This window comes from Conger conger, chromosome 17, assembly GCF_963514075.1.
Source record: "Conger conger chromosome 17, fConCon1.1, whole genome shotgun sequence".
Lineage (NCBI taxonomy): Eukaryota > Metazoa > Chordata > Actinopteri > Anguilliformes > Congridae > Conger > Conger conger.
In genome coordinates this window covers 33,251,541-33,279,035 of record NC_083776.1, presented here as the reverse complement: position 1 = coordinate 33,279,035, position 27,495 = coordinate 33,251,541, and the positions used below count along the sequence as shown (strand labels likewise).

Sequence of the window (27,495 nt, the reverse complement as noted above, 5' to 3'; positions counted from 1 at the left end):
CAAACTTTTTCCAGACATTCAAAACAATTTGTTCAATGTATTCCCATATTTATTGTCCATGGTGAAACAAAAGAAGATAAATTAATTAAATAACAGCCTTTCAGGTGACAATAAATGCTGTAGCTAACCGGCTAATTTATTGCTAGGGATGGAGCGTTGTGCAGCATTGTGTAGCATTACACTGATGTCCTCATTTGTGCTCAACTCACACACGATTATACCTGCAGTAGATCACCCAAACTTCAAGGACATCGTTTATGAAAATCTCCCTTTGATGCCCCCCTTAACCTCAGGCTTACTGTCCATCACCAATATCTATTTGGCTTTGAATTCCCATGGAAAATGGCCAAATTGTTAAATAAAATGCAAAATACTCATCTATAGTACCTCAAAACTTATCAGGATTATTTTTTATAAACGGTTTGTTCTGGGAAACTATGTACATGCTGCCAGCATTGCGGGGAGACACAGGAAACCTGGAACACAACATCCCTTCAACCAGGTCTTATTTCATGAAACAAAACAAAATACACAAGTAACATTAATATTGGACAACAAAAAGCACCCTTTTTGTCCATAAAAATAGTCTCTTATCATATAATCTGTACATATGACAAAATATTCAAGAACTCACAACTGGCATTTAAGTGACTGTCTCTCCTACCCCGTTTCCTATTGCTATGGATACATTTCAGCTATGCCATGAGGAAAAGAAAATGCTGAAATCCAGTCATTCGCTGTGTGCTTTCAGACGGAAGACTTGAGGTGACAAAGGGTAATCTTGCTGTCAAGAGTCAAGTCAAATCATGCACAGGAAAAACATTTTTCTTTAAATTATTTAACAAAAAGGTGTGTGATTTAAATGCATTATTTTAGTTTTGCAACACAAGATTCAGAAGATTTATGAATGTAATAACTATAATTATTTCTTGATACGTTTTTGTATTACATTTGACATTAACGTTTGTAACACATTATTCAGTCTCAAATTCAGCAGGGTTGATTGATGAATAAGGCCGAGTGCCCGTGAGGAAGAGGGTTCTGAATAGTCTCATAGTGACTGGAGTAAGTATCAACATCCATCTCACAGCGAGAAGAGGAGGCTCAAACAGAGGCCGGAGTGGGTCTCCCATCACCCCACGGGTTCAACAGTAATTAAGACTGAATCCATGCTCAACCAAAGACACATCATGGCTTCCATCACTTGTTTCAATTGGATGCTGCATTAGCCAATGGTGGACGAGACGCCTCAGTACCATTACACCTTGTGTACCTGGGAAGTGGTGCAGTGTGGGATATGACAGGGCACAGAATAAAGCACGTGTTATAAAGCAGCTTCCCTTCTGGATTACAAGCACCTGGAAGACATTATAAAGAACTAAAACTTTTAAGAAAACACTTTAGGCCCTTGGTAATGCGGATGTGATCGTATCAGACAGCAAAAGGAACAACTGTAAAAAAGTACTTTGTATGCATGGACAGCGTTTAGGAAACCTTAAGGCTCGTTATAAATGTTTTGAAAAAACATTTTCTAAAATAATTACAAGTTCACAGAACATATTAACAGAAAGCCTGATCACAACATGAACTCTGAAGGTCAGATATACGTGAGAAATGGAAGTGTGATTTGCGGAACGCAATTAATCATTTGCTCTTAAGCCTCATTTGCTTGCACAGAGATGGAGGTTTGTGACATCACAGCCCAGTAAATGACCAACATAATATAAACACAATCACAACTGGACGAGATTGGCTGTGTTATGAGTCCTTCCACACTCCACTCAAGAGCTGTCCCAAGAAGAAAAATAACACGGCTTTCACTGGACAGAATATAAAGATATTGACAAAAGAAAAATATGATCAGCAATCCTGGGACAGAAAAGCCATCTGTGAATATTTTGGTCTGTAAAAAGGGTTCCAGTGTTCTCAGTGCAAGAGTCATAATAATAATAGTAATAATCAGAGATTGACCTGGAACTATAGAAAAATACAGGACTGTACAAAGTTAAAAAGATACATTCAGTTTTGTCAAATTTTTGCTCTCAATGTAAAAAAATAATAAAACATAATTAAAAAGCAGACGTGGAGGTAAAAGGAGGAGGGGGGTGAGTGGTGTGCTAGTCCTCAGGACTGGGCGTGGTCCCAGGCGGCCAGCCTGGAGAAGAGCTCATCCAGGACCTGCTCTGTGAGCTCAATGCTGCTCCCCCGGTCTGGGTACAGCGAGGGCAGGCAGGCTGCAAGCAGACTGGACATGTCCTGCCTCAGAGTCCCCAGCCTGGAGAAAGGGAGGAAGAGGGAGAGGAAGAGAGAGAGGAAGAGAGGGAGAGAAAGGGGAAGAGAAAGAAAGAGAAAGGGGAACAGAGAGGAGGAGGAGTGGAGGAGTGAGAGAGACAGGAAGAGTGTATTTAGACACACTCTCCAGAGCACTGAGCAGCAGCACGATTATAATGTGACACACAGGAAGTGCTTCTTTCTGCTTTCTTCATGGTGGACTGTAGTCACTGTGTAGCGCTGGTACCAGACCTGTGACAAATACCGAATTGTTTTGGACTCAAATACTTCTCTACGCTTTACTGAGTTTGTTTGGCGTATAGGAACCTATGAAATGCCCTCAAAATATTTTAAGCTCACCTTCTGGTTGGCTCAGTTGCACCAAGCAAGATCAATCGAGCACAGAAAAGTATTTGAATCCATAACAAAGTATTTGACCCAGGTCTGGGTGGTATTTAGCTATTGTTGCATCTCAAACTAAGGCGTACTGCATGATGAAGCTGTGAACAGGCAGTGAACACTTGGCTGAGTGAACAGGTGCCTGTGGCCCTACCTCTGAGACTGATCTGGGCTGCCTCCATTCTGCAGCCTCTCGCTGATGCCGTCATCGGTGACTTCATTCTGGAGACCCCCCTCCTCCCTGGGGCTGCCAGTTCTGCTCGGTACCTCCCCGTCCCCACCGGGCCCACCAGCTCCGTTCGACACATCCACATTGGCACAGGAGCTGCCGGTTCCGTTTGGCATTTCCCCATCGGTGCAGTCCAACGTTCTCTCAAGAGCACCAGGGCGAGCAGACCCGTTAGACTCCGCCCCGAGGCTGCCCGGCCCGCCCGACTCCTGGTCCCCAGCGTGCTCCTCCATAGGGGGGGTTTCAGTGCTGGGTGCGTTCTGGGCTTTCAGGTCCTCCAGACTCCTCTGTAGCTGCTCACACTGGGACAGCAGGCTGTTCCTGTGCTCTTCCACAGACTCCAGCTGAGAAACAACACACATTTTCAAACCTTCCACACACCCGTCAGTGCCTTTAAAGGGCCCCTTCAGCCCCTGTCATGCACCCTGCCAATATCTTAAAGCACAGCTACTTCAGATTCAACAGAAAGATAACTCCCTAACTGAATGCATTTCCACTTTACCCACGATGCACCTGAAAGCGGGGAGGAGACGGGAGCTCACCTGGATCTGGAGCTCGTCCCGCTCCTTGTTGCTCTGGTCCAGGTCTCTGAGGAGCGCGTCCACCTGCAGCGCCACCTCGTCCTCATCGCTGCCCTTCGTCTCCTCCTCCTCCTCTCTCGGGGAGCTCCTGCCCGCCCGCTCCATGGCCTCCTGCTCCTGCAGCTCGCGCCGGAGCTCCTCCACCTCCCGCTTGGCTCTCTGGTAGAGCTCCTGCGGCTCCTCGGTCCCCGTGGCCTGGTCGCAGACCTCCTTCTTCACCACGCTGTGCGTCAGCTCCTCCAGCCGGTCCTCCAGGTCGTGGAGCTGGCAGGTGAGCTGGTGCACCTGGGCCTGGTACTGGTCTCTCTCCTGGGCCACGGCCTGCATCAGCTCCATCAGCTGGTCCTGCTGCTGCTGCGCCTCCATCAGCAGCCTGTCCTTCACCTGCGTCTCCGTGGCAGCCTCCGGAGGCTCCGCCCCGGCCCTGTCCCCACCGCTCTCCGGCTCCGCCCCCTCCGCCTGCAGCTCCGCCCCTCTATCTGGGACTTCCTCCACCTCCCTCTCTCCAAGCCTGCTCTCGTCATCCCCCTCTCTCTCCACCTTCACCTGCACCTCCTCCACCTCCATCTGCACCTCCTCCACCTGCACCTCCTCCAACGCCACCGCCTCTTCTGCCTCCTCCTCCTCCTCCCTCCTCTCTTCTTCCTGTGGGGCCTCCCCCTCCTTTCTTCTCTCCTCTTTCTCCCTCTCTGCCTTCTTCTTCTTCTCCTCTTCCTCATCCTTCACTTCGTGGTTCCTGTCCGTCTGGGTCGTCGTGGAAACCTGCGGCAGGAGTTCAGGGGAAGAGGGGGCTACCGTGGTTACAGTGGTGGCAGCCGTCGTCTCCATGGCAGCAGGGCTGGCTGTGCTGGTGGTGGTGTCTGTCACTGTGGCTGTGGAGACTGTTGCGATTATGGAAGCTGTTGCCGTGGTGACAGACTCTGTCGCCGTAGCAGCAGACGGTGTTGCAGGTGAGGAGGAGGCAGCCCTGGTGGAGGTTGTCGCCGTGGCGGCGGCTGTTGCCGTGTCGGAGGCTGTGGAGGCTGTTGCCGTGGTGGCTGTTGCCGTGGCAGTGGTTTCCGCGGCGGCGGTTTCCACGGGGACCTCCACGGCCGCGTCGTCGCTGCACTCCATGTGCATCCCCGCGGGGTCCTCGCCCACCCGACGCTCCCTCTTCACCTTGGCCAGGTCGAAGCTCGGGGCCCGGGGCTTGGGGGTGCTGCTCGCCTCCACAATCAGGAGGTCGTCATCGTCGTCGTCTGGGATGATCACCGGGGACGACGGGCAGGTCTCCACGGAGACGGCGATCTGTGCTTTATCCGCGCCGCTGTGCAGGCCGTTCAGCCGGCCCCGCTTGGCCTCTGCGTGTTCGGGGTTCAGGGGTAATGTCCTCTTCATCCTGCAGGGGGCAGCGTCGGGCATCATTCCCCATACAAACACAAAGAAACAGACCTTCTGTACACAGCATGTGTGCATATTCACACAACCTTTTTATGAATACCCAGGGTGTAAGCCAAATACTGCCAATGGTAAGGAGACAAAAGTTTCAAACTCGCATCTTACACCAAATTGGCAGCTGCACATAAGAAATCAAGGGAAGGTGGCTGGCAGGATAGAGCAATCATTTATGAAACCACCACGCTGTGTGACTGCATGTGACAATACGCTTCCCCAGAGTTTAATTTCCACAAGTTCAGTCTTTTTACAGTTAGATGTGTGTTCCTCAATAACACAACTCAAAGAGGAATGAAGCAGAAAGGGAGCTGTAGCTCTAGAATATTCTATGTGTCCCAGCGGAGCGTACCTGGAGGGAGTGGAGAGGGAGCAGACGCTGGAGATGATGGGCATGTTGGAGGAGCTGGGAGTGACGCCTGCGAACACAATCACACGCTCTCAAACGCAGCTCTACGCACTCACAAACACACTCATACACAAACACAGCTCTACGCACTCACAAACACACTCATACACAAACACAGCTCTACGCACTCACAAACACACTCATACACAAACACAGATCTACACATACACAAACACACTCATACACAAACACACTCGTACACAAACACAGCTCTACGCACTCACAAACACACTCATACACATACACAGATCTACACATACACAAACACACTCATACACAATCACATACTCTCAAACACAGCTCTATGCACTCACAAACACACTCATACGCAAACACAGCTCTACGCACTCACAAACACACTCATACACAAACACAGATCTACACAAACACACTCATACACAAACACAGATCTACACAAACAAACTCATACACAAACACAGTTCTACACACTCACAAACACACTCATACACAAACACAGATCTACACAAACACACTCATACACAAACACAGATCTACACAAACACACTCATACACAAACACAGAGCTAGACACTATACAAACACAGCAGAGTCACAAACACAGATCTACACTAACACACTCATACACAAACACAGATCTACACAAACACACTCATACACAAACACAGATCGAGACACTATACAAACACAGCAGAGTCACAAACACAGATCTACGGCCCCGGCTTGAGGGAGTGTATTTCCTTACGTGGACATGTTCGGGTGGTGCTGAGAGGTGTGGTGCTGCTCGCAGTGCCCCCCAGTGGCCCACGTGTGCTGTTGGTGATGGAATGAGGTGTCTGGGCGATGGTCCTTGGCGAGATCGACTGCAGGTTCTGTGGGAGGGAGGACACATGGAGATGGACAATGGCGCAAAAGAGCATCTTCACCACCGTGTCTGCAGGGAGTTACACAGGGGCTGTGGCAATGTCAGCCCATCAAGGGGCTGTGGCAATGTTAGCCCATCAAGGGCTGCGGCAATGTTAGCCCATCAAGGGCTGTGGCAATGTCAGCCCATCAAGGGCTGTGGCAATGTCAGCCCATCAGGGGCTGTGGCAATGTCAGCCCATCAAGGGCTGCGGCAATGTTAGCCCATCAAGGGCTGTGGCAATGTTAGCCCATCAGGGGCTGTGACACTGTTAGCCCATCAAGGGCTGCGGCAATGTTAGCCCATCAGGGGCTGTGACACTGTTAGCCCATCAGGGGCTGTGACAGTGTTAGGCCATCAGGGGCTGTAGCAATGTTCGCTTATCAGGGGCTGTGACACTGTTAGCTAATCAGGGGCTGTGACACTGTTAGCTCATCAGGGGCTGTGGCAAAGTTAGCTAATCAGGGGCTGTGACACTGTTAGCTCATCAGGGGCTGTGGCAAAGTTAGCTCATCAGGGGCTGTGGCAATGTTAGCCCATCAGGAGCTGTAGCAATGTTCGCTTATCAGGGGCTGTGACACTGTTATCTCATCAGGGGCTGTGACACTGTTATCTCATCAGGGGCCGTGACACTGTTATCTCATCAGGGGCTGTGACACTGTAGCTTATCAGAGGCTGTAGCAGTGTAAGTAGGTACAATCACGTAAAAATGTTCCTAATAAAGTGCTCTGTGAGTGTATGTCCATGAGGGTGTGAGTGTGCGTTTGTGTGCACGTGTGCATTTGTGTGTGTGTGTGTGTGTGTGTGTGTGTGTGTGTGTGTGTGTGTTTTCGTACCAGCGTATGGGGACTGCGATTTGAGACAGGAGAGTCATATCCATGTTGACGGGCTGCAGTCCCCGACTGTTTGAGCTGGCGCCTCAGGTCCTCATGCTGCCTCCGCAGAGCCTCGTTCTGCTGAGCCAGCGCCGCAATCTTCTGCATCTCCACCTTCTTCTTCGCCTGTTCCAGCTGAAACACACACAGCCTGAGCCCACAGCGCCCTCTACAGGCTCCAACTGAAACACACACAGCGCCCTCTACAGGCCCCACCTGAAACACACACAGCGCCCTCAACAGGCCCCACCTGAAACACACAGCGCCCTCTACAGGCCCCACCTGAAACACACACAGTGCCCTCTACAGGCCCCACCTGAAACACACACAGCGCCCTCTACAGGCCCCACCTGAAACACACACAGCGCCCTCTACAGGCCCCACCTGAAACACACACAGCGCCCTCTACAGGCCCCACCTGAAACACACACAGCGCCCTCTACAGGCCCCACCTGAAACACACACAGTGCCCTCTACAGGCTCCAACTGAAACACACACAGTATGTTCTCCACACCCCTACCTGTTGTCTGCTCCTCTCCTGTTGCATCCTGTTGTATCTCTCCCTGTGAGAAACGGCACGTGAATGAGGGAATGTAAGAATGCTCCGATATGCAAGTTTAGAGATAAGGGGCAGTGCAGAGGTGCAGGCTCACTGTTGTTTGTAGGTTTTCTGGTACGAAGGCTGGTCGTCATCAGAATCCTCTCGCTCCTCCTCCGCGTGACAGGTCCTGGGACCAACACACACACACACACACACATAACACACACACATTAACACACCCATGTGTAATACACAGCAATCAGGTGGTGCCAGGTGGTGCCGGTGTCTCACCTGAACTGGGGGTCTGGGTTCATGTGGCAGAACCACTTTTCAGGAAGCAGGCTGCAGTCGATGCCATCTGGAAGTTTCCGCCATTTTAAGCAGTTGTCACACTGGACCCAGTTCTGATCAGGGCGCTTCCTGAAGGGGGGGGGGGGGTGTGACATGAAAAAAAGGTTCAAAGGTAATAAAAACGAATCTAAAGGTGCAGGTTTTTATGAATGAGACTAGACAAGTGCTCACATTGTGTCCTCCACTGGGATTGTGCAGTTAGGCTCCTCTCTGTCTCTCTTGTATCGAATCTCATTCCAGTACTCCTCCAACTTCACTCCAAGGTTATTTATGGTTTTCCTGGAAACAAGAATCGCACACACTTGCTTTCTTGTACAGAGACACAGAAAAGTAACTTGCAGTATCTTAAAAAAACAACAACAGACCCGGTAGTGGTAGTTCCAGTGTTGTCACAGACCACAACCTGTAAATTAGTTTGAGTTCCAAAGCACTAAGCTGATAAAGTCAATCAAACACTGAGTGTTAGTGTTAACCCAGCACCCCCTCAGTGTTGTCATTATTAACCTTTACTCATACAAGGTCAGTTGATTGAGCACGCATGCTCTTTTGCAGCAACGCCCTGTTAATGCCCCCCCCCCCCCAAGTAGCCTAACCTGCATGTCTTTGTACTGTGGGAGGAAACCGGAGTACCCAGAGGAAACCCACACAGACACATGCACACTCTACACAGGAAGGCCCCGGCCGGGATTCAAACTCAAGACCATCTTGCTATGAGGCGATAGTGCTATCCACTGTGCCACAGTGTCAGTGTTAATCCAGCAGTGTCTCAGTGTCAGTGTTAATCCAGCAGCGTCTCAGTGTCAGTGTTAATCCAGCAGTGTGTCAGTGTTAATCCAGCAGCGTCTCAGTGTCAGTGTTAATCCAGCAGTGTCTCAGTGACAGTGTTAATCCAGCAGTGTCTCAGTGTCAGTGTTAATCCAGCAGCATGTCAGTGTTAATCCAGCAGTGTCTCAGTGTCAGTGTTAATCCAGCAGTGTCTCAGTGACAGTGTTAATCCAGCAGTGTCTCAGTGTCAGTGTTAATCCAGCAGCATGTCAGTGTTAATCCAGCAGTGTCTCAGTGTCAGTGTTAATCCAGCAGTGTCTCAGTGTCAGTGTTATTCCAGCTGTGTCTCAGTGTCAGTGTTAATCCAGCAGTGTCTCAGTGTCAGTGTTAATCCAGCAGCGTCTCAGTGTCAGTGTTAATCCAGCAGTGTTTCAGTGTCAGTGTTAATCCAGCAGCATCTGTGTCAGTGTTAATCCAGCAGTGTGTCAGTGTTAATCCAGCAGCATCTCAGTGTCAGTGTTAATCCAGCAGTGTTTCAGTGTCAGTGTTAATCCAACAGCGTCTCAGTGTCAGTGTTAATCCAGCAGCATGTCAGTGTTAATCCAGCAGCGTCTCAGTGACAGTGTTAATCCAGCAGCGTCTCAGTGTCAGTGTTAATCCAGCAGTGTTTCAGTGTCAGTGTTAATCCAGCAGCGTCTCAGTGTCAGTGTTAATCCAGCAGTGTCTCAGTGTCAGTGAGTCTAGCCCTCAGTGCAGGGCAGTCTGAAGTGCTTTGCAGGTTCACTCATCTGGCCCCAGCTGGCTGGATGGCTGAGGTGTACATGTGTTAATATGAGTTCACTGATTATAATAAATAATACGCACACGCCTACAGCCGGGCTTCCTGAGACAGCTCATCTCAACACTCACCTGTACTCATCCGTATAGTCAAAGTCCTGTTTGTTGTGCGTTGGTTTGAGGAAATTGCACTCTATGACACCGATCACTCCGACACCCCTGTTATTAGCCTGTGTGGAAACATGAGCAGGAATGTAGAGGCACAGAGTCCATCTGTACACCAGCGCTAAGCACATTTCAGTCATGTAATATCAACAGCTGCTGCACTCAGGGCCTCTGAGTCTACACAGTGACATCACTGAAGCTGTTATGATAGGTTATGATAATAATATGGAACTACTGGTAGTATGCATGACGAGTGCTCCACAAAGTATAGTAATTCTGACCAAGGCAGAGGCTTTGTTACTGGTAGGCATTTTGGACCATATTACACATATTTTATGGAATGTTGAGCATTTATAGAATGCAACAATGGTATACAGTAAATTGTGCAATTATTACAATAATATATAATAAAATAAAAACAGTAGGCCTATTCATATTTAATGGACCTTGCAGAAATATACATTACGCTCATATTCTAGGAAATACATTTCTGCAGTGATGTCTTTTTCAGCTTTCTTATTTTTCAAATATCGGTTTGAACTTAAAGGCCAGTAAAAACTGAAACGAAAGCACACCATCATCAAACACTGTACGATCACCTTATCTCCAGTTCAGCCAACACAGGTGTGCTCTTACTGCTGCCATTCCTGCCGGCTCTTTGTCCTCATGTCTGTCCCGCAGGTCTGCCTGTCCCTCTCACCGCCCTTAATAAAACAGGCCTGTCTAGTCTACAGTCTCAGAGACTGCTGGCAACTTTCATGGCTCTGTTGCCTGTAAACAAGCTTCGGGGTGACGGTAATGTGAGAAATACAGGTAGTCTCCCTGCGTCTTCCCTGCGGATGTTTTCAGGCGTGCGTCACTAACATCGTGCCACTTTAGCACAGCAGTCTCAGACCGCAGTTATCCCACAGCACTGAGGGGACTGTCTCTGTTTGGAGGCTAAAGGGAACACTGGCTAATGCAGCGAGTGAATGTGATGGACACAGCACAGCGCCCTCTGCAGGCTGAGACGAGAGAGCATGAAGGACAAACTGAACCCAAGTTACGTTTAGCCTGCTTGGCATGTGTTTGGAACCCTGGCTACTGATTTGTCAGACTGCAGTGATTACACAGGCCCTTCAAACATGCGCATAGAAACGTGCGTATATTTTGCATCATACGTCTCATTTAGTTTAAAACGTCTGGATGAACCCGGTGTAAATATGCATTTTATTTGAGTAATTTTAAAATTATTATTTAAGAATGTTTAAGCCTATCCGTTAGACAATTATCTTTTTTGTACCAAATCCTCCAGCATTCCAATTTACATTTTAAATTGTTTTGCAGGGGGGATCGTCAATTTGTTTATTGTATTGACTGGAAATTGTACAGGCAGCTACCTAAGATGATGGAGTGCAATTTCATTGGGGGCGAAATTGGCTCAGGCGGTAAGAGCAGTCGTCTGGCAGTTGGTGGGTTGCTGGTTCGATCCCGCCCTGTGTCGAAGTGTCCCTGGGCAAGACTGCTCCTGACGAGCTGGTCGGTGCATTGCATGACAGCCAATCGCCGATGGTGTGTGAGTGTGTGTATGAATGGGTGAATGAGAAGCATCGACTGTACAGCGCTTGGGATAAAGGCGCAACATAAATGCAAGCTATTTACCTAGTTATTATGATTATTTACCCGCCACCTTGCAGGCAGGCCCAAAAGGTGCATTTTGGGCCCTAGCTGTGAACCAGGCGCTCTAGCGCTGATGAGCCTCGTGGCTCAAAGCCACACTCACCTTGAGCTGGCAGCCCACGCGCTCGTACGCCTTGATCAGCCGGTTCCTGTGGTACATCATGATGCCGTACTGCTCCTTGCTCTTGGTGTTGTAGCCGAAGGTGATGCGGATGCGCTTGTTCTGTGAGAACATAAAACGAGGAAGAAGACATTCCGGAGGCTGGAAGCCAAACTGCGCCGTGGAGAGGGACTATCGCCAGCGCTGTGATTACACAGTTTAAAATTAACAGATGAATGACTGGGTGAGTAAATAATACTCAACACTACTTTCAAGTATTAATCAGTCTGCAAATATGTTCGCCTCCTTCGGCAAATGTACTTGACTATTGAAAAGCATATTAGTCACCATAATCAAATATGAACATGGTGGGGAAGTTCTTCACTGAGCCAATCAGAGTAGTTTTTTACACCAATACAAGCATACATACAGACTGTGTATGTACCCTCAGTGAGCACTTTATTCTCTATTTATTAGACTTATTATTATTTTTTTTACTTATTGGTCTTCTGCTGCTGTAGCCTATCCACTTAGAGTTCTGATGCGTTGTGTGTTCAGAGATGCTCTTCCGCACACCACTGTTGTAATGTGTGGTTATTTGCCTTACTGTCACCTTCCTGGCCATACTCGGACGTCTCTCAGTGCATTTTTGCCCACAGAACTGCTGCTCACTGGTTTTTTCTTTTTTTCCACCTTTCTCTGCAAACTCTAGAGACTGTTGTGCTTCAAAACCCCAGGAGATCAGCAGTTTCTGAGATACTCAGACAACCCTGACTGGCACCAACAATCATTCCAAGGTCAAAGTCACAAAGATCACATTTCTTCCCCATTCTGACATTTGGCTTGAAAAACAGCTGAACCCCTTGACCATGCATATAGTTGCTGCCACATGATTGACTGATTAAATATTTGCATAAACAAGCTGGTGGACAGGAGGTCTACCCAATAAAATGCTCACTGAGTGTATACACACAGATTTGCATGCATATTTACGTAGCTATTTTAAAGTGCACATGTAAATGTACTGCTCGATACGAGTGCATTCAGCCTGATGGGTGTGCTACTAGAGTGGTGTGTGCTATTGTGTGTTCTGCTCATGTCCCGTATGCTCATCGTGCAGTGCTGCATGACGTGCCGAACATGGCTGAAACATACCAGGAAGATGGGTCTGTAATGGTCCTTGGCGATGTAGGCCAGGCTCTTGGAGACCAGCTGTGTCTTTACTTTCTGCCCTCTGATCACGATCTGCATCCTGGGCTTCAGGTACAGAATGCTGCAGTAGGCCTGAGAAGCAGAACAGCGTGTGAGCACACATCATACTCTGCTTATCCCAGAACAATTACAACATCACACTACCACAGAGTATCTGCTTATCCTAGCACAATTACAACATCATACAACCAGAGTCTCTGCCTATCCCAGAACAATTACAACATCACACTACCACAGAGTATCTGCTTATCCTAGCACAATTACAACATCATACAACCAGAGTCTCTGCTGATCCCAGAACAATTACCACATCACACTACCACAGAGTATCTGCTTATCCTAGGACAATTACAACATCACACTACCACAGAGTATCTGCTTATCCTAGCACAATTACAACATCACACTATCATCAAGCCTCTGCTTATTTGATTTATTTGATTTATTTACCAGGGACAGTGCATTAATCAACATTTTCAGTTTCCACATCAACGTAATTATGCCAGAGTTAGCTAATGAGTTCATTTCCATCTGTAGTCCCTAACCTGCATGTCTTTGGACTGTGGGAGGAAACCGGAGTACCTGGAGGAAACCGGGGATAACGTGCAAAGGCCTGGGGGGGCTCAAACCCAGGACCTGCTTGTTGTGAGGCAACAGTGCTACCCACTGCGCCACCGTGCCACCCAACATCCCAGCACAATCACCTCACACTACCACAGTCTCTGCTTATCCTAGCACAATTACCTCACACTACCACAGTCTCTTATACTAGCACTGTTACAACATCATACTACCATAGAGTCTCTGGTTATACTAGCACTGTTACAACATCATACTACCATAGAGTTTCTGGTTATACTAGGACTGTTACAACATCACACTACCACAGAGTCTCTGGTTATACTAGCACTGTTACAACATCATACTACCATAGAGTCTCTGGTTATACTAGGACTGTTACAACATCACACTACCACAGAGTCTCTGGTTATACTAGCACTGTTACAACATCATACTACCATAGAGTCTCTGGTTATACTAGGACTGTTACAACATCACACTACCACACAGTCTCTGGATATACTAGCACTGTTACAACATCACACTACCATAGAGTCTCTGGTTATACTAGCACTGTTACAACATCACACTACCATAGAGTCTCTGGTTATACTAGGACTGTTACAACATCACACTACCACACAGTCTCTGGATATACTAGCGCTGTTACAACATCATACTACCACAGAGTCTCTGGTTATACTAGCACTGTTACACCACACTACCACAGAGTCTCTGTTTATCCTAGCACAATTACGACGTCACACTGCCATAGAGTCTCTGCTTATACTAGCACATTGACCAGATCACACTAACACAGGGTCTCTGCCTAACCAGGCAGACTGTACCATCACAGAACCCCCCCCAGTGCCCCCGGGTGTACCCACGCGCAGGGAGTAGTCGCTCTCCGGGACGGACTGCGTGGGGCGCTCCTGCCGCTTGTACTTCTCGCTCGTGCTCTCGAACACGTCGGCCGGGATCTGGATGTCGTACCTGTTCACGTTGAATTCAAACTCCGGCTGGCCCGTCGACATCCTGAGCCAGCGGGATTCAGCCATTTTAGAGAGACATTCGAGCAGACGCAACCACTCAGGCCTACTCTACGCAGTAGCTACACCCTACCCAACAACAGCCTTTCTGTCTCAGTTCCTACGCGGGTAATGATATGGGTATATGGGTGTATGGGTGTATGGGTGTATGGGTGTATGGGTGTATGGCTCACCTGCGCAGGTTCCAGACGATGATGCGCGTGCCGCTGGAGCCCGTGGAGCAGGTGGCGTTGATGGCGCGCAGCTCAGAGAAGAGCTCCGCCTCCGTCTTGAACAGCGAGTACCGGAGGATGTCCTGCAGGCTGGCCGCGTGGTCCGACAGCGCCCGGAGTGGGGTCAGAGGTCAAGGAAGAGGCCGGGCACGCAACAGCAAGGCAGATTCAGAACCTCTCTGCAGACTATATGGGAAGCTTCTGGCACGCTGGGAGAATATTTGGTGCTTTTCTAATGACATCATGCTAACACATTAGCCATACTGACGGGATTATGTTACTACGCTAACACATTATCCATACTGACAGGATTACGTCACTACGCTAACACATTAGCCATACTGACAGGATTATGTTACTATGCTAACACATTAGCCATACTGACAGGATTACGTTACTACGCTAACACAATAGCCATAACGATGGGATTATGTTACTACGCTAACACAATAGCCATAATGATGGGATTATGTTACTACGCTAACACAATAGCCATAATGATGGGATTATGTTACTACGCTAACACAATAGCCATAATGACGGGATTACGTCACTAAACCCAGCTCTGGAAGGATATACTGGTTGTGCCCGACGCGGGCGAAGGTGACGATGGGGACCACGATGTGATTGGCCCGGATGGCCTCCAGGTAGGTCTGGGACAGGAGCCCCACACACATGGTGTCCCGCGTCTTGGAGAAAACGATGGCGTCCTTCCCCAGACGCATGGAGCCTGACTTGAAGCCGTTTCCATAGAGGCCCACGGGGACGTGGCCATTAATGGCCTGCTTATCGCTGAAGCCAAAACTGAGAGGAGGGGAAGGAGAGAGGCCCATTAATAATACAATACACTGAGGGAGAAGGGGAATTATTAATATGTCACACAGAGAGAGAGAGAGAGAGAGAGAGAGAGAGAGAGAGAGACCCATTAACAAGAGAGAGAGAGAGAGAGAGAGAGAGAGAGAGAGAGAGGGAGAGGGAGAGAGAGAGAGAGAGAGAGAGAGAGAGACCCATTAACGAGAGAGAGAGAGAGAGAGAGAGAGAGAGAGAGAGATTCGTAACTCACTAATACGTCACACAGAGACAGGGGGGTAACAATTAATACTGAGAGAGAGTACAGAAGGGGACACATCAATAAATTACACTGAGGCTTGAGAGAGGAGGGGGAACCATTAATACGTCACGCTGAGGGAGAGAAAGGAGAGGGAAGAATGAATACGTCACACTGATGGAGAGAGACGAGGGGGAACCATTAATACGTCACGCTAGGCTCTCACAAGCCTCAGTTGGGGAGAAGTTGTTCTCTGACCTCAGCATCTTGTGCATTTTGTCGTAGTTCATCCCAGCTCCATTGTCCATGAACGTCAGGCAGTCCAAGCCTTTTATTCGAGTCTTGTCGATCCAGAACTGTTTGGCACTGACATCTGGATCATAGGCATTGTCTGTGATGAGAGAGATCGGAACAGGCACTGACAAGGACGAACTGACAAGGTATGGCAAAAAACGGTACACAAGCCTGCTAAAGGTTAGCATTTGGAGTACAGGATGGGGGACAGGGGGACAGGGAGACAGAAGGACAGAGGGACAGGGGGACTCACCGATGAGCTCTGCGATAGCACTGAAAGGCCAGGTGTGACTGGTGGAATTGGTGTGTAAGAACTTTGGGCTGAGCTGCAGAACACACGGAAAGACAGAAATAAAACAAAATGTAAAAACAAATGTAATAGCATATGTTAGGTTATGTCATATCTAATATATCAGTTTCCTTTGAAGAAAGTTTCCCTTATGCCAATAGAGGTGTTGCCTTGTGACATTTAAACATGCCCCCCTCCCACCCCCACCCAACACTGACAGATATGGTAATTAATCAGAAATTAGGCCAAGAGTCCCACAGAGCTGGCTCCTTAGGCTACATTATAAATGCATGCATATTTTACTGTTTAGAGCACTATCACAATGATTCTAGTGTACACCAGTGCTTTCAATCAACTCTCTGCCCTCCATACTTCATTCCACCAAGCATCAGATTCAACAAATAAACTCTCCCTGAAGCACTGGTTTAAAAAGGCCCAAAATCCATTACCAGTGATTCTGGTAAATTGAGAATGATGGGATTAATCTATAACCATTTTTAAAAAATCACAAAATCATTCAAGTGTTTATCTTACCGTTCCATTAATATTCTGTGTAAATTCTGTTGAACTGTCATAGCGTCAAACCTACAAATCCATAATCCAAAAGCCCACTGGCCATATTCTGCTCCTGCTGTCCCCAGCTGTCCTAAACCCCCAGGGCGACAAACCACCCCCTGCCCCAAATCCCAGGGCTACCCCCTCGCGTCTGCAGAGGGTCCCCATACACACACACACACACACACAGCCTTCTGCCATTCTCATTATACCCCATCTGTGCTGATATACAGAGAGCCCACTCTTTCCTTCTCTTGTCTAGTTCTGGACTCTACCATCTTGTCTCACATAAGCGCTCACTTCTCACAATTCTTAAAGGATCCACAGACTTAGACCTAAAAACAAATCATTTTGCCAAGACTATAATAATTTGGACAATTGTTTGGGTATGAGTTGTTAGGCCACCCAACAGAAAGAGCAGACCTAAAAACAAATCATTTTGCCAAGACTATAATAATTTGGACAATTGTTTGGGTATGAGTTGTTAGGCCACCCAACAGAAAGAGCAGACCTAAAAACAAATAATTTTGCCAAGACTATAATAATTTGGACAATCGTTTAGGTATGAGTTGTTAGGCCACCCAACAACACCGCGGGCAGAAAGAGACAGACAAGGCCATTGTTAGAACCCCAGCCCTGACCCTTGGTCCAAGAAGGATCACAGACAGAAGCAGGATAAACCTGCCTCAGACTCTGCCTCTTCAACACAGTCTGCACATGGGTGACTGCTCCATACCACGCAGCCAACAACAATAATTTCAATAGGAAGAAGAGTTGACCAGACCTGGGTTAAATACATAATTGTTTTAGAATCAAATACTTTTCTATGCTTTGCTGAGCATGTCTGGTGTATTGGAAACTATGAAATACTCTCAAAGTGCAAGCCCAGCCTTCCAGTGCTTTTGCCACCAGGCAAGATCAATAGAGTACAGAAAAGTATTAAAATCCAAAACAATCTTGTACTTGACCCTGATCTGGAGTAAATGGTTGTTTTACACACGGTAAATTGTAAATGGTTGGCATTTATATAGCGCCTTTATCCAAAGCGCTGTACAATTGATGCTTCTCATTCACCCATTCATACACACACTCACACACCAACGGCGATTGGCTGCCATGCAAGGCACCGACCAGCTCATCAGGAGCATTTGGGGGTTAGGTGTCTTGCTCAGGGACACTTCGACACAGCCCGGGCGGGGGATCGAACCGGCTACCCTCCGACTGCCAGACGACTGCTCTTACTGCCTGAGCCATGTCGCCACACATCACATTAAACCCCAGATACCATGGAAGTGGGACATCTAAAATACATAACTAACCATCGTGAGTCTTCTATGGAGTGGCCATTAAGTGTTTAGATTGATAAATCTATCCATGTCTTTTATTTACAATTTATATGTCTGTTTGATTTGCAGCAGCAGATGAGGTCCTGGTCCTTTTGTTACGATGATTTTTCCTTTTCCGTTTTTTGTGGTGAGGCTGCAGTACGTGAACTGAATTTTTATAAAGAGCAGACATTTCCATGAATATTTCAAAAACTATTCCTTATTCCCAGTATTACTTATTTTAAAAAATACCACTTTCAAACCTAAACCTGAAATAAAGGTTCAATCTGTAGGTAAGTCACAGTTCAACTATGTAATTTGTTGAAATATCTGTTCAATATTTATTGGATTTGCAATCATCTTTGTATGGCTTCTTTTAAAACGAAGGACACATTAAAGTGTTCATAAACATAAATCAAAGGGAATTGGGGGGAGTTTCTGAACCAGGAAGGCATGAAGTTTCAGACTATCATATTCTTTGAATATGAATTTGACACAGATGTATACATTTCACCTGGGTTACCAATCCATAAAAACGTGAATATATTCTGCTCACATAAAGAATGATTCTCTTGGAGACGGTAAGGTCGTGCATATAAATAGGTAAGCTGGGGTGCAGTAAGAGAGATGATCAGGGTACTCTCACCATAAACTGTTGAATGTTTTATTTTCCAATGCTGGAAACTGTTTACCATATTCAAGTTCATTGCAGAAAGTTAATTAACATTGCTGGGGACGTCCTGTCGTTTTACTTGCAGACAGTTTGCCAAAATACATGCTGTATCTTTCAGAGACCCAAACCCTGGTATTAAATATAAAGATAAAAAATGGCGGATAAATATAAAAAATGGTCTAGGTTTTTGCAAACACGTTTCAGGTATGAGATTTCGGTGCTTCGCGTTTGACCCCTTTGGGAGGAGGGGGGAGGGACAAGGCTGACTGGCAGTCCATTCTTCTAGTCGGGAAACATGGCTCCCTTTCACTCGGGACTGGACCACCAGGAGGGTGAGGACCGTGTACTCCAGCTCCCCCGCAGCCCAACAGTAACACGACTATGATGGTGGGCGCAGCGCGCTGAATAAATCCTCTGTGCTCTGCCAGGCCCACGCCGAACAGCTCAGTGTTGTCTGTCCCAGCACAACAGCCATGGCTGCATCCAGCAGGACGGTGCAGCTGGCAGGATTTTAAGAGAAATCCTACTCTGGGCTGTGCCGAACACTGACTGAGCCACAGAGACTGGCAATGCAGCATCAAGAGAACAGACTCCAGAGAAGGAAGGTGTGTGTGGTGATGCCCATGGAGCTGCTGCCCAGAGGCCCCCTGATGGGCTGGGGGGGCGGCTTTGGCACGGGGGGGGGGGGGAGAGGGAGGGAGTGTGCAGTCAGCACATGGGTACATGTTCAAGGAAGCTGCCATGGGGAGCCAGTCACCACAGCCCCCAGTTCATCAACCAATCAACCATCAACAGTGAAGCTGGCCGCAGTGCCCTCTCCTGGCAGACCTTGAGCAACGCTAACAACAGAGGTTCACAGGGGAGAAAGGCACAGTGCAGGCCCCGGGGCGAAGGGCCCCGGGGCAAAGGGCATCAAGGCCCAGAGGAGCTTCCTCTTCCTCTTCTTCCTCTGCACAGAGGCAGCAGCACAGCGCACACTGCTGAATGCATGCTGCTCGAATTGTTCCTGTTTTTAAAGCTACGCTTAGAGGCAAATGTGTCCACTGGCTCAGCTCGGTATTCTGAACAATTCAAAACAAACAAGTAAAGCTGCGGCCTATATTATCTTGCAAAATATTATTTATTTCCCTGACACGACCATCAGCAGAACATTACTTTTAGCTATATTGTTCATATTCAGGCATGAAATTGAGCAAATGTTTGCACTCATTTACTTTGCTTTTAACTAGTAACATCTTCAGTCATTGTTAGTCATTTCAGGGAGCATTATGGGAGTCTCTTGTTGTGTTGTTTGTCACAAACATCGGTGGATCAGCTGAGGCACAAATCATTTGTAGTAAAAGAACCTGCAAACCCCCCATGCTGAAAAGCGTCCTGGGGGAAACGCAGCCTTCGAAACAGAAAACCACAGGGGGCAGCACGACAACGTCGGAGACGTGAAACGACTGAACCGCGACTGGCCAATCGGAGCCTTTATCTGCCAGACCACCTGGGGGGTGGAGACACCACGATGGGGGAGGGGGGGGCGGCTCGATCTCCTCTACGCTGCGAGGAGCCGAGGAGATCAGAGGGGCTGAAGGGAGTGTCCCTCGTCATCAACACTGTGAAGGAGAAGCGTGAGGCTAGAAGAACCGCCATCGTTCCTCAGTGTTGTGGAAGTATTGAGGAGTGTTCTCGGTCTGTGGCCTGCCACCGTATACGCAAAACACAGCAGCTGTGCAGTACTGAAGGACTGAAAGTAGGTGAAGAGTGACGGAGGACAGAGGTTGCCTGCTTCCCATGGCAAGTAGCAGGACAAAACCATCACATCAGACAAGACAGGTCAGAACACCCCAGGAGGAGCTGGGAACTGTGAACAACACGGGGGTGGGGGGCTTAATTAGAAATGTTCCCGTTATACATTTGTTTCCAGTACTGCAATTATGTTAATTTAGTATTATTAGAGAGGGCTTATTGACCAGATTTCAATTTTATACACAACATCATGTAGGCTAGTCTTAACGAACCAACGCAAACAAAAAGGTTCTGCAAATGCATACCATATAAAATCGGTGGGGATAATAATCGTGGATTACTTACTGTCTTGATCTTTTTGCTAACAATCACGTCTTTTTGAAAGATTATAAAACATTGAAAATACTTTCATAATACGTTGTATATCTTGCATAAATAACCGCCCCCATAAGTTTCACCGGCAAATATCTTTCTTTTATATGGCAATTAAAGTGGAAAGTTTCTCTCCAAAACATAATATTTACTATACCGTTGCCTAGGAGATGACAACTGACTTTACTAGCAGACCCACCAAAATACCAGCGCGGGGTGGGGGGTTAGGGTCGGGGTTAGAGTTATGTTTGAACGCAGGGGACAGCCACAGTGAACGTGCGTATGCACCGGTGATGGGGGGCTGGGTAAGCAGAGGTCAAATACAGTCGGGGGTGAGAGACAGAATCGGAAGGTAATAATAATAATTACTTCCTGAGCCCGAAATGGGAGGGCACAGATAATTGGGTTAAAGTAAGGAGGTTGTCACGGCGTGCAGCCAATGACACGGCGCCCTCTGACCGTGTGAAGGTGAGGACCTGAGACAGTTCAATGTCAGTGGGCCGGTTCTCCGGAGATAAGCTTGTCAAACAGGCGCATACTGCACGTGGCTCTCCTGCCATCGCATCCTGTGCCTACTGAGGCAGGCTTTGTTTATACGCCTGAGGTAGCTCTGACAGTTGGAATGGGTGCTAATGAGACATTCGGATCTTAAAAAAAAACCCAGTAGCTGAAGCACTGGGAAGTGGAGAGAATTGACATTGACACTGTGCAAGGCAGTGATGACAGCCACTTATTATATCTCAGAGGAGAATATGAGCCAGGTCGAGGCAGATGGCAGATTTGACAGACAAGTTTGTCTAGCCAATCCGGACATGCCGCACATTACATCCAAAAATGTAATTCCAAAATGAAGAGGAAAATAGATTTACACATAGGCATGCACTGAGGCCTTTATATGATTCTGAATAGGTAATCCTTTGATAATTTGATCTTAACCTCTTTGTGTCAAAGGTTAAGTGCTCGTTGTTGAGTTATGCAACTTAAAAAATCCAACTATACCTATTAGTAAAACAATATCGCCGTTACAGTGGAAGGTTAGCAAGCCCAAGTACCCTTGCCCATGAGTATAGCAAAGTTACATGGAAATGTATGATACTTTTATTGTGATAAAGCTAGCATATGCCCAACATTTTTTTTTTTTTTTTTTACAATGTATGAAGTTGTTTGTGAAAGTGTTTGTTCAGTAGATTTTGTTTAGTTTGTTCAGAAGCATTTGCCCATTGTTCCAGCTGAGTAATTTGTTCTGTAGGCAGTACACTGCAGATACACAAATGGGTAATTTATGCATAACATGGGGAGAGATTGTTTATTTTTGTTGATTGTTGCATCAGTAGTTTGTTGGCATGCATGGTCAGGGTTGGTGCAGTGTGTATAATATTGTTTGTTCTCCTGAGGGCACGTTTGGGGTAAACTATTTGTGAATAAATTGTCTTTCTCCCTTTCCTGTCGCCCTCTCCTCTGCCATCCATGAGTGAGAGAATCCCTCCATGCCAGCCCAGTGCTGAAGGTCCTTCTCTGAAGAGGCAGGGCTCTTCTCCCACAGTGATCTGGTGCTCAGGACAGGGTGCCGGTCAGGGCTCTTCTCCCACAGTGATCTGGTGCTCAGGACAGGGTGCCGGTCAGGGCTCTTCTCCCACAGTGATCTGGTGCTCAGGACAGGGTGCCGGTCAGGGCTCTTCTCCCACAGTGATCTGGTGCTCAGGACAGGGTGTCGGTCAGGGCTCTTCTCCCACAGTGATCTGGTGCTCAGGACAGGGTGTCGGTCAGGGCTCTTCTCCCACAGTGATCTGGTGCTCAGGACAGGGTGCCGGTCAGGGCTCTTCTCCCACAGTGATCTGATGCTCAGGCGACAGCACAGGGTGTGGAGACGAGGAGACTGGTGCCCCTCCAGCTCATCATCCAGCTCATCCCCTCCACCCAGAGGTGACACAAGCCCACCTGTGCCAGGGGGGAGGTGGCTGGATGGCAGGGAGCAGGGTCAGCAGCCACCCGTTCTCTCCAGGCCAGGACACCCGGGGCTCAGCTGGACTTTACCCAGGAGTACTCACCCCTGGAGCTATTCCAGTTGACCTTCTCACTGCACATGCTTTGCAGTGACACCAATACGAAGGTGCAACAGGGAATAGACCAGGCAATGAAAACACTTGGATCCCACTGGAACCAGCTGAGCTGTGCCGCTACTTTGGGGTGCTGATGGGGTAGCATGGGCCTTGTGCCATGCTACCCCATCACTATTGGAGCCTTGTGAGCTGTTACAGCTTGCCTTTCCCTCTCACAGTCTGCTGTAGAAGCAGGTCCAAGGCAATCCGCAGAGGGGTACGACCGCCTTTTTCGGTTGTAATATGTTTTTGTTGGGGTCCATCTCTAAAAATTCACTTTTATTGTAAAAAAATCGCATTTTATAGTAAAACAATTCAAAATAAATAGTTGACACTTTTTTGGAACATTGGCATTTTGGCACAGTTCGGCACAATTTGGTAACCAAATTGGCTTTCCTGAAAAAAAATCACTGGAAAACTTGAATAACATGAGATATTGCTACAAACAATTTACCAGAGGTAGTCTCCATATTCATTTTCTGTACATAACTTGCTGTAATTAAGCATGACATTAATTTATGTGAATTCCATATAGTCAGAAGGGTGCAGATCTTAGCTTTAGTTAAGGTTCTGAACCATGTTTCTAGCCGGTGTAGTTTTTGAGATGTAAAGCATTATTTGACACTCGTGAAAATGGGAAAAATGGGCCAATTTTGCCCCTGGCAGGAAGAACTGACATTTGTGTTGTTCAAACACAGGTTTGTCACAAAATTACATTATTCCACATCTAATGCTTCCCACCCTCCCCCCACAAACACACCAACAGTGCGGTGATTTCACATTAGAGTCAGACAGTCACTCACACCTGAGTGACATGCTGTCACAGCGATCTGCAGAACAGTGGGAACAGCATTCAGCAGGGATTCATCACTACAGACGGCTGGAAAGCACCAAGCTGATGTCATCCTTTTACAAACTGCCCCATGTAAACAGGCCCTACTAAAAATATGTTTTCAAAAAATCTTCCTGCTCAAAAACCAAATGGAAGAATCAAAGCATTGCCCCTTCCTCACCCCTCCCCCTTCACACCTGCTCACTCCCTTTAACATTAAGGCTGCACTCTCTACAGTGGCCCACTCCCTTTAACATTAATGCTGCACTCCCTACAGTGGTCCACTCCCTTTAACATTAATGCTGCACTCCCTACAGTGGTCCACTCCCTTTAACGTTAATGCTGCACTCCCTACAGTGCCCCACTCCCTTTAACATTAATGCTGCACTCCCTACAGTGGTCCACTCCCTTTAACATTAATGCTGCACTCCCTACAGTGGTCCACTCCCTTTAACGTTAATGCTGCACTCCCTACAGTGCCCCACTCCCTTTAACATTAATGCTGCACTCCCTACAGTGCCCCACCCCCTTTAACATTAATGCTGCACTCCCTACAGTGCCCCACTCCCTTTAACATTAATGCTGCACTCCCAACAGTGCTCCACTCCTACATTCAAACCGACCTCAGAAGCACTCAGCTTGAACCAAGTCACGACTGGACCCATTAGAACAGGTCTTTTTGCCACTGCTCAGTCCAGACCAGCTAAGGCATACAGATGGAAAAGCAGTTATGTCACTTAACAGTGGGAGGGGCATCATGTGGTTACATGACAGGAAGTGAAAAAATATAGGATTGTCGTGTTTAGGTAATGACACCGTCTCTGTATTTTTAATTGCTATGTGAAATGTATTTTTAAAGCCAGTTTTAGAGCGTTGTTGATTTTGATGACTGGATTAAAGATACCTGCCCAAGATAGAGACAAGAAAATACATTATAAAAAGGTTGCAGCTAATGAAGGAGTAGAGTTAAGGACAGCAGCCAGGGATGCCTGGCATCATCCAGGGAGCAACACTGTGTCCCCAAACCAGCATGAGGGAGCACAGCGTGTGCTGTGATCATTTTCCGGATTCTACAGGTGTATTCGAGTGCAGCACTTCCCCAAACCCCCAGCCCCATCAATATTCCGGTCTCTCAACTGACTGAAGTCAGATCATGCCCTAAATCCATTGGCTTTTCATGCTTGAGTATCGAAGGACACCCTCTTGGAAGGGGATTCAACTCGTTTTTGAAGCTGAAAATGGACTATGAATAAGTAATATGACCCTTTATCATTTGATCACAAATTTGTGATTAGAATACTCTTAACTGAGCATGTTGATGCAACAATCACTATTGGAGTTGAACAACACCGATTTTTTAAACCCTTCACAGCTACTAACTACCATGTGACTTTGAAAGTGAGCGCTAGCTGAAGCAAAATTGGGATGTTCGCATCATTTAACTGAGGTGACACAGTTACAGCGGCTTCGACATGGGATGGATGTTAGGGAAGTAGGGCGAGTCCTTGCTTCGCATGAGTCCTGTTGCCAAGTTAGCAAGCCAGTTCCCATCAAATGTAAAAAGCAAACACAACGGTATCATAACGTCAATGTGGTAGACCAGACTCTCGTAAATTATCGATCTTTTCTGTTCATTTTAACAAAAAAAGCAAATTACTAACTGTTACAACGTTACGAGAGGGATGACTGTTATTCACGTCACACAACACACCACAGAAAGACACGGGAGACGTAAGTCAAAGGCAACCTAGCTAGATATTTAGCTTGAAATATATCGCATCGTTATTTTAACCCTATGTCGCGCAAGCTATCAAGTGACATAACTTGTAGCCAAGTCTTAGAAGAACTGATAATCTGGTTTTGCGATCACAATATCCAACTGGCTCACTCGCAATATTAGTCTATTAGCAAACAAGCTAGCAAGCTATCATACGAAACACCGACCAGCGGCTCATCATTGCTAAGGTAGCTAATAACGTAGGTCCCTGGCTAGTCAGGAAAGCTCGTCAGCCGTCATTGTACACAAATCCTATCCTGTTACTGAAATGTGACACAGTAAATCAGAACGTCTGAAAAAAAACTAATAAGCGACACGAAATCCAGCGTATTCATTTAAAGTCGAAATTTCCTTTCTCTTACCGCACTCAGGGGTATCCCTCGATCTGTTTGTGCCGCCATTTTCTCCGACGCGTAGAGGGAGGTTCTGTAAAAGACTATGGGGAAGCCCACAGTGCGCACGCGTACTACAATATTCAGCATAAATCCCACCCATTTTCCAGCCCCTTTCGGCATGTCAACACCGTACACGTTTTATTTTGACAAAAGAACCAAACTTTGTGTAGAAACATCCTTTTTAGTTAAATGGGCCGTGTGAAAAAAACGTTGAAAGTGATATTTTGGTATAAAATACATAATATTTATAACAAAATAGGCGTAATGTGGAATAAAACACGTCTTCAGTAGTCCCCTCGTTTGTCATTACGCAAATACTGCTTCAAATTTCCCAGTTTGAAGTAACTATTATATTTGAACGTCCACTGTACACATTTTCTTAAGAAATGTGAAACGTTTATCAAAATTATAGCTATATGTTATGAATGAGTATTTAATGAGATTTAAAATAATTATTTTTAATTATGTTTTCCTTTACTGGATGCATTTTTATTATAATTCTTTAGACAAGAAATAGGCTGTTGCACTTTACAAAATTACCTGGGAAAAAGATACTAAACTTAGTAGTCTTAGCACAATAAGAGCATTGCTAAAAAAAAATTTTTTAAATATAAAACAGGTCAGAACAGGCCCAAGGCATAATCACTGATACAATCAAACCATAGTCTTCTAGTAACCACTTACATCATATGCAAGGGATGATTAGGGTCACGTGCAATGCATGAATATTACCCATAGAGTGTATCATAGAGTTAAGTGATATTAGGAGTACAGAGGAACCTCTATACTCCTAATACCCCTAATGTTAAAGGGAGTGGGCCACTGTAGGGAGTGCAGCATTAATGTTAAAGGGAGTGAGCAGGTGTGAAGGGGGAGGGGTGAGGAAGGGGCAATGGAAGAGTGAGGTAACCACTCATTTTTTATAAAAAAATATTGGGACATGGAAATAATGGTAGAAGATTTGGGCAGAAATGAGAAAAAATGGTGTATTGATAAAGTACAGAGAAACACATTGTAAGCCTGTGGGAGGAGTTCAGTTTAATCTCCACGACAGGAGGAGTTAGGAAAACAGGATAAAAGGAGGCAACGTTCAGAAGGGAATTCAGAGCGTGTTCTTGGAGTGCTTGGAGACTGTTTCGAGATTGCATGAGAAACTTTGTGTGTATTTGCTCTGTGCAGACCAGACCAGCCCAGGTTCCTGTATGTTACTCTTGAGCCATATACAATAAACCCAATTGCATCAGACTCTGTTTCAGTTGCATCTATTTTAAGTTTTCAGCTAGTGTGGTGGGAACACCCAGTCCATCTGGCCCAGAGCAGGGTAGTTTTTCTACCACACTGTGACTTGTGAGGTGGCGCTGCCTTCATTCGGTGAGCGGAGAGGAGGACAGGCATAAGAATACAACCCATATTGTGAGTGGGTGGGTACATCCATGGCTGCCATCACGGGAGACAACATTACATTACATTTGTGGTCCAGGATCCTGTGAGCCTTTATGGGGAGTGGACTGCAGCTGTACGTGGCCGGAGAGCATGGTCGTATGCGTACACTGGACTCAACATTTTAACTGAAACCCACACATTCCAGAGGCCTCCAGTGTGAATTATGATATTGATTCCTGCTTATGAGAA

At 46.9% G+C, this 27,495-nt stretch overlaps 1 protein-coding gene across 1 annotated transcript; it reads right to left on the bottom strand.

Moving 5' to 3' along the window:
* Positions 1-27: 27 nt before the first annotated feature.
* Positions 28-25,886, bottom strand: LOC133117056 (MORC family CW-type zinc finger protein 3-like). Its single transcript, XM_061227145.1, has 19 exons — positions 25,831-25,886; positions 16,066-16,138; positions 15,777-15,909; positions 15,048-15,274; positions 14,432-14,588; positions 14,097-14,244; positions 12,592-12,720; positions 11,440-11,559; positions 9,645-9,742; positions 8,142-8,249; positions 7,911-8,039; positions 7,732-7,806; positions 7,599-7,641; positions 7,039-7,212; positions 6,044-6,170; positions 5,264-5,330; positions 3,442-4,858; positions 2,825-3,243; positions 28-2,275 (listed from the first exon to the last, which is right to left on the bottom strand). The coding sequence occupies exons 1-19, from the start codon at positions 25,867-25,869 to the stop codon at positions 2,125-2,127; spliced, it is 3,834 nt and encodes a 1,277-aa protein (XP_061083129.1). The 5' UTR covers positions 25,870-25,886; the 3' UTR covers positions 28-2,124.
* Between the last annotated feature and the right edge of the window lie 1,609 nt (positions 25,887-27,495).

What these genes read in the sequence shown, in the direction of transcription:
- LOC133117056 (XM_061227145.1), bottom strand. Translation starts at nt 25,869, where the DNA reads ATGGCGGCACAAACAGATCGAGGGATACCCCTGAGTGCG. An exon ending in ATCCCAGTGGAGGACACAAT is followed by an intron (nt 8,040 to 8,141) that starts GTGAGCACTTGT and finishes CCCCCCCTTCAG; the next exon opens with GAAGCGCCCTGATCAGAACT. An exon ending in AACCCAGACCCCCAGTTCAG is followed by an intron (nt 7,807 to 7,910) that starts GTGAGACACCGG and finishes TGTTGGTCCCAG; the next exon opens with GACCTGTCACGCGGAGGAGG.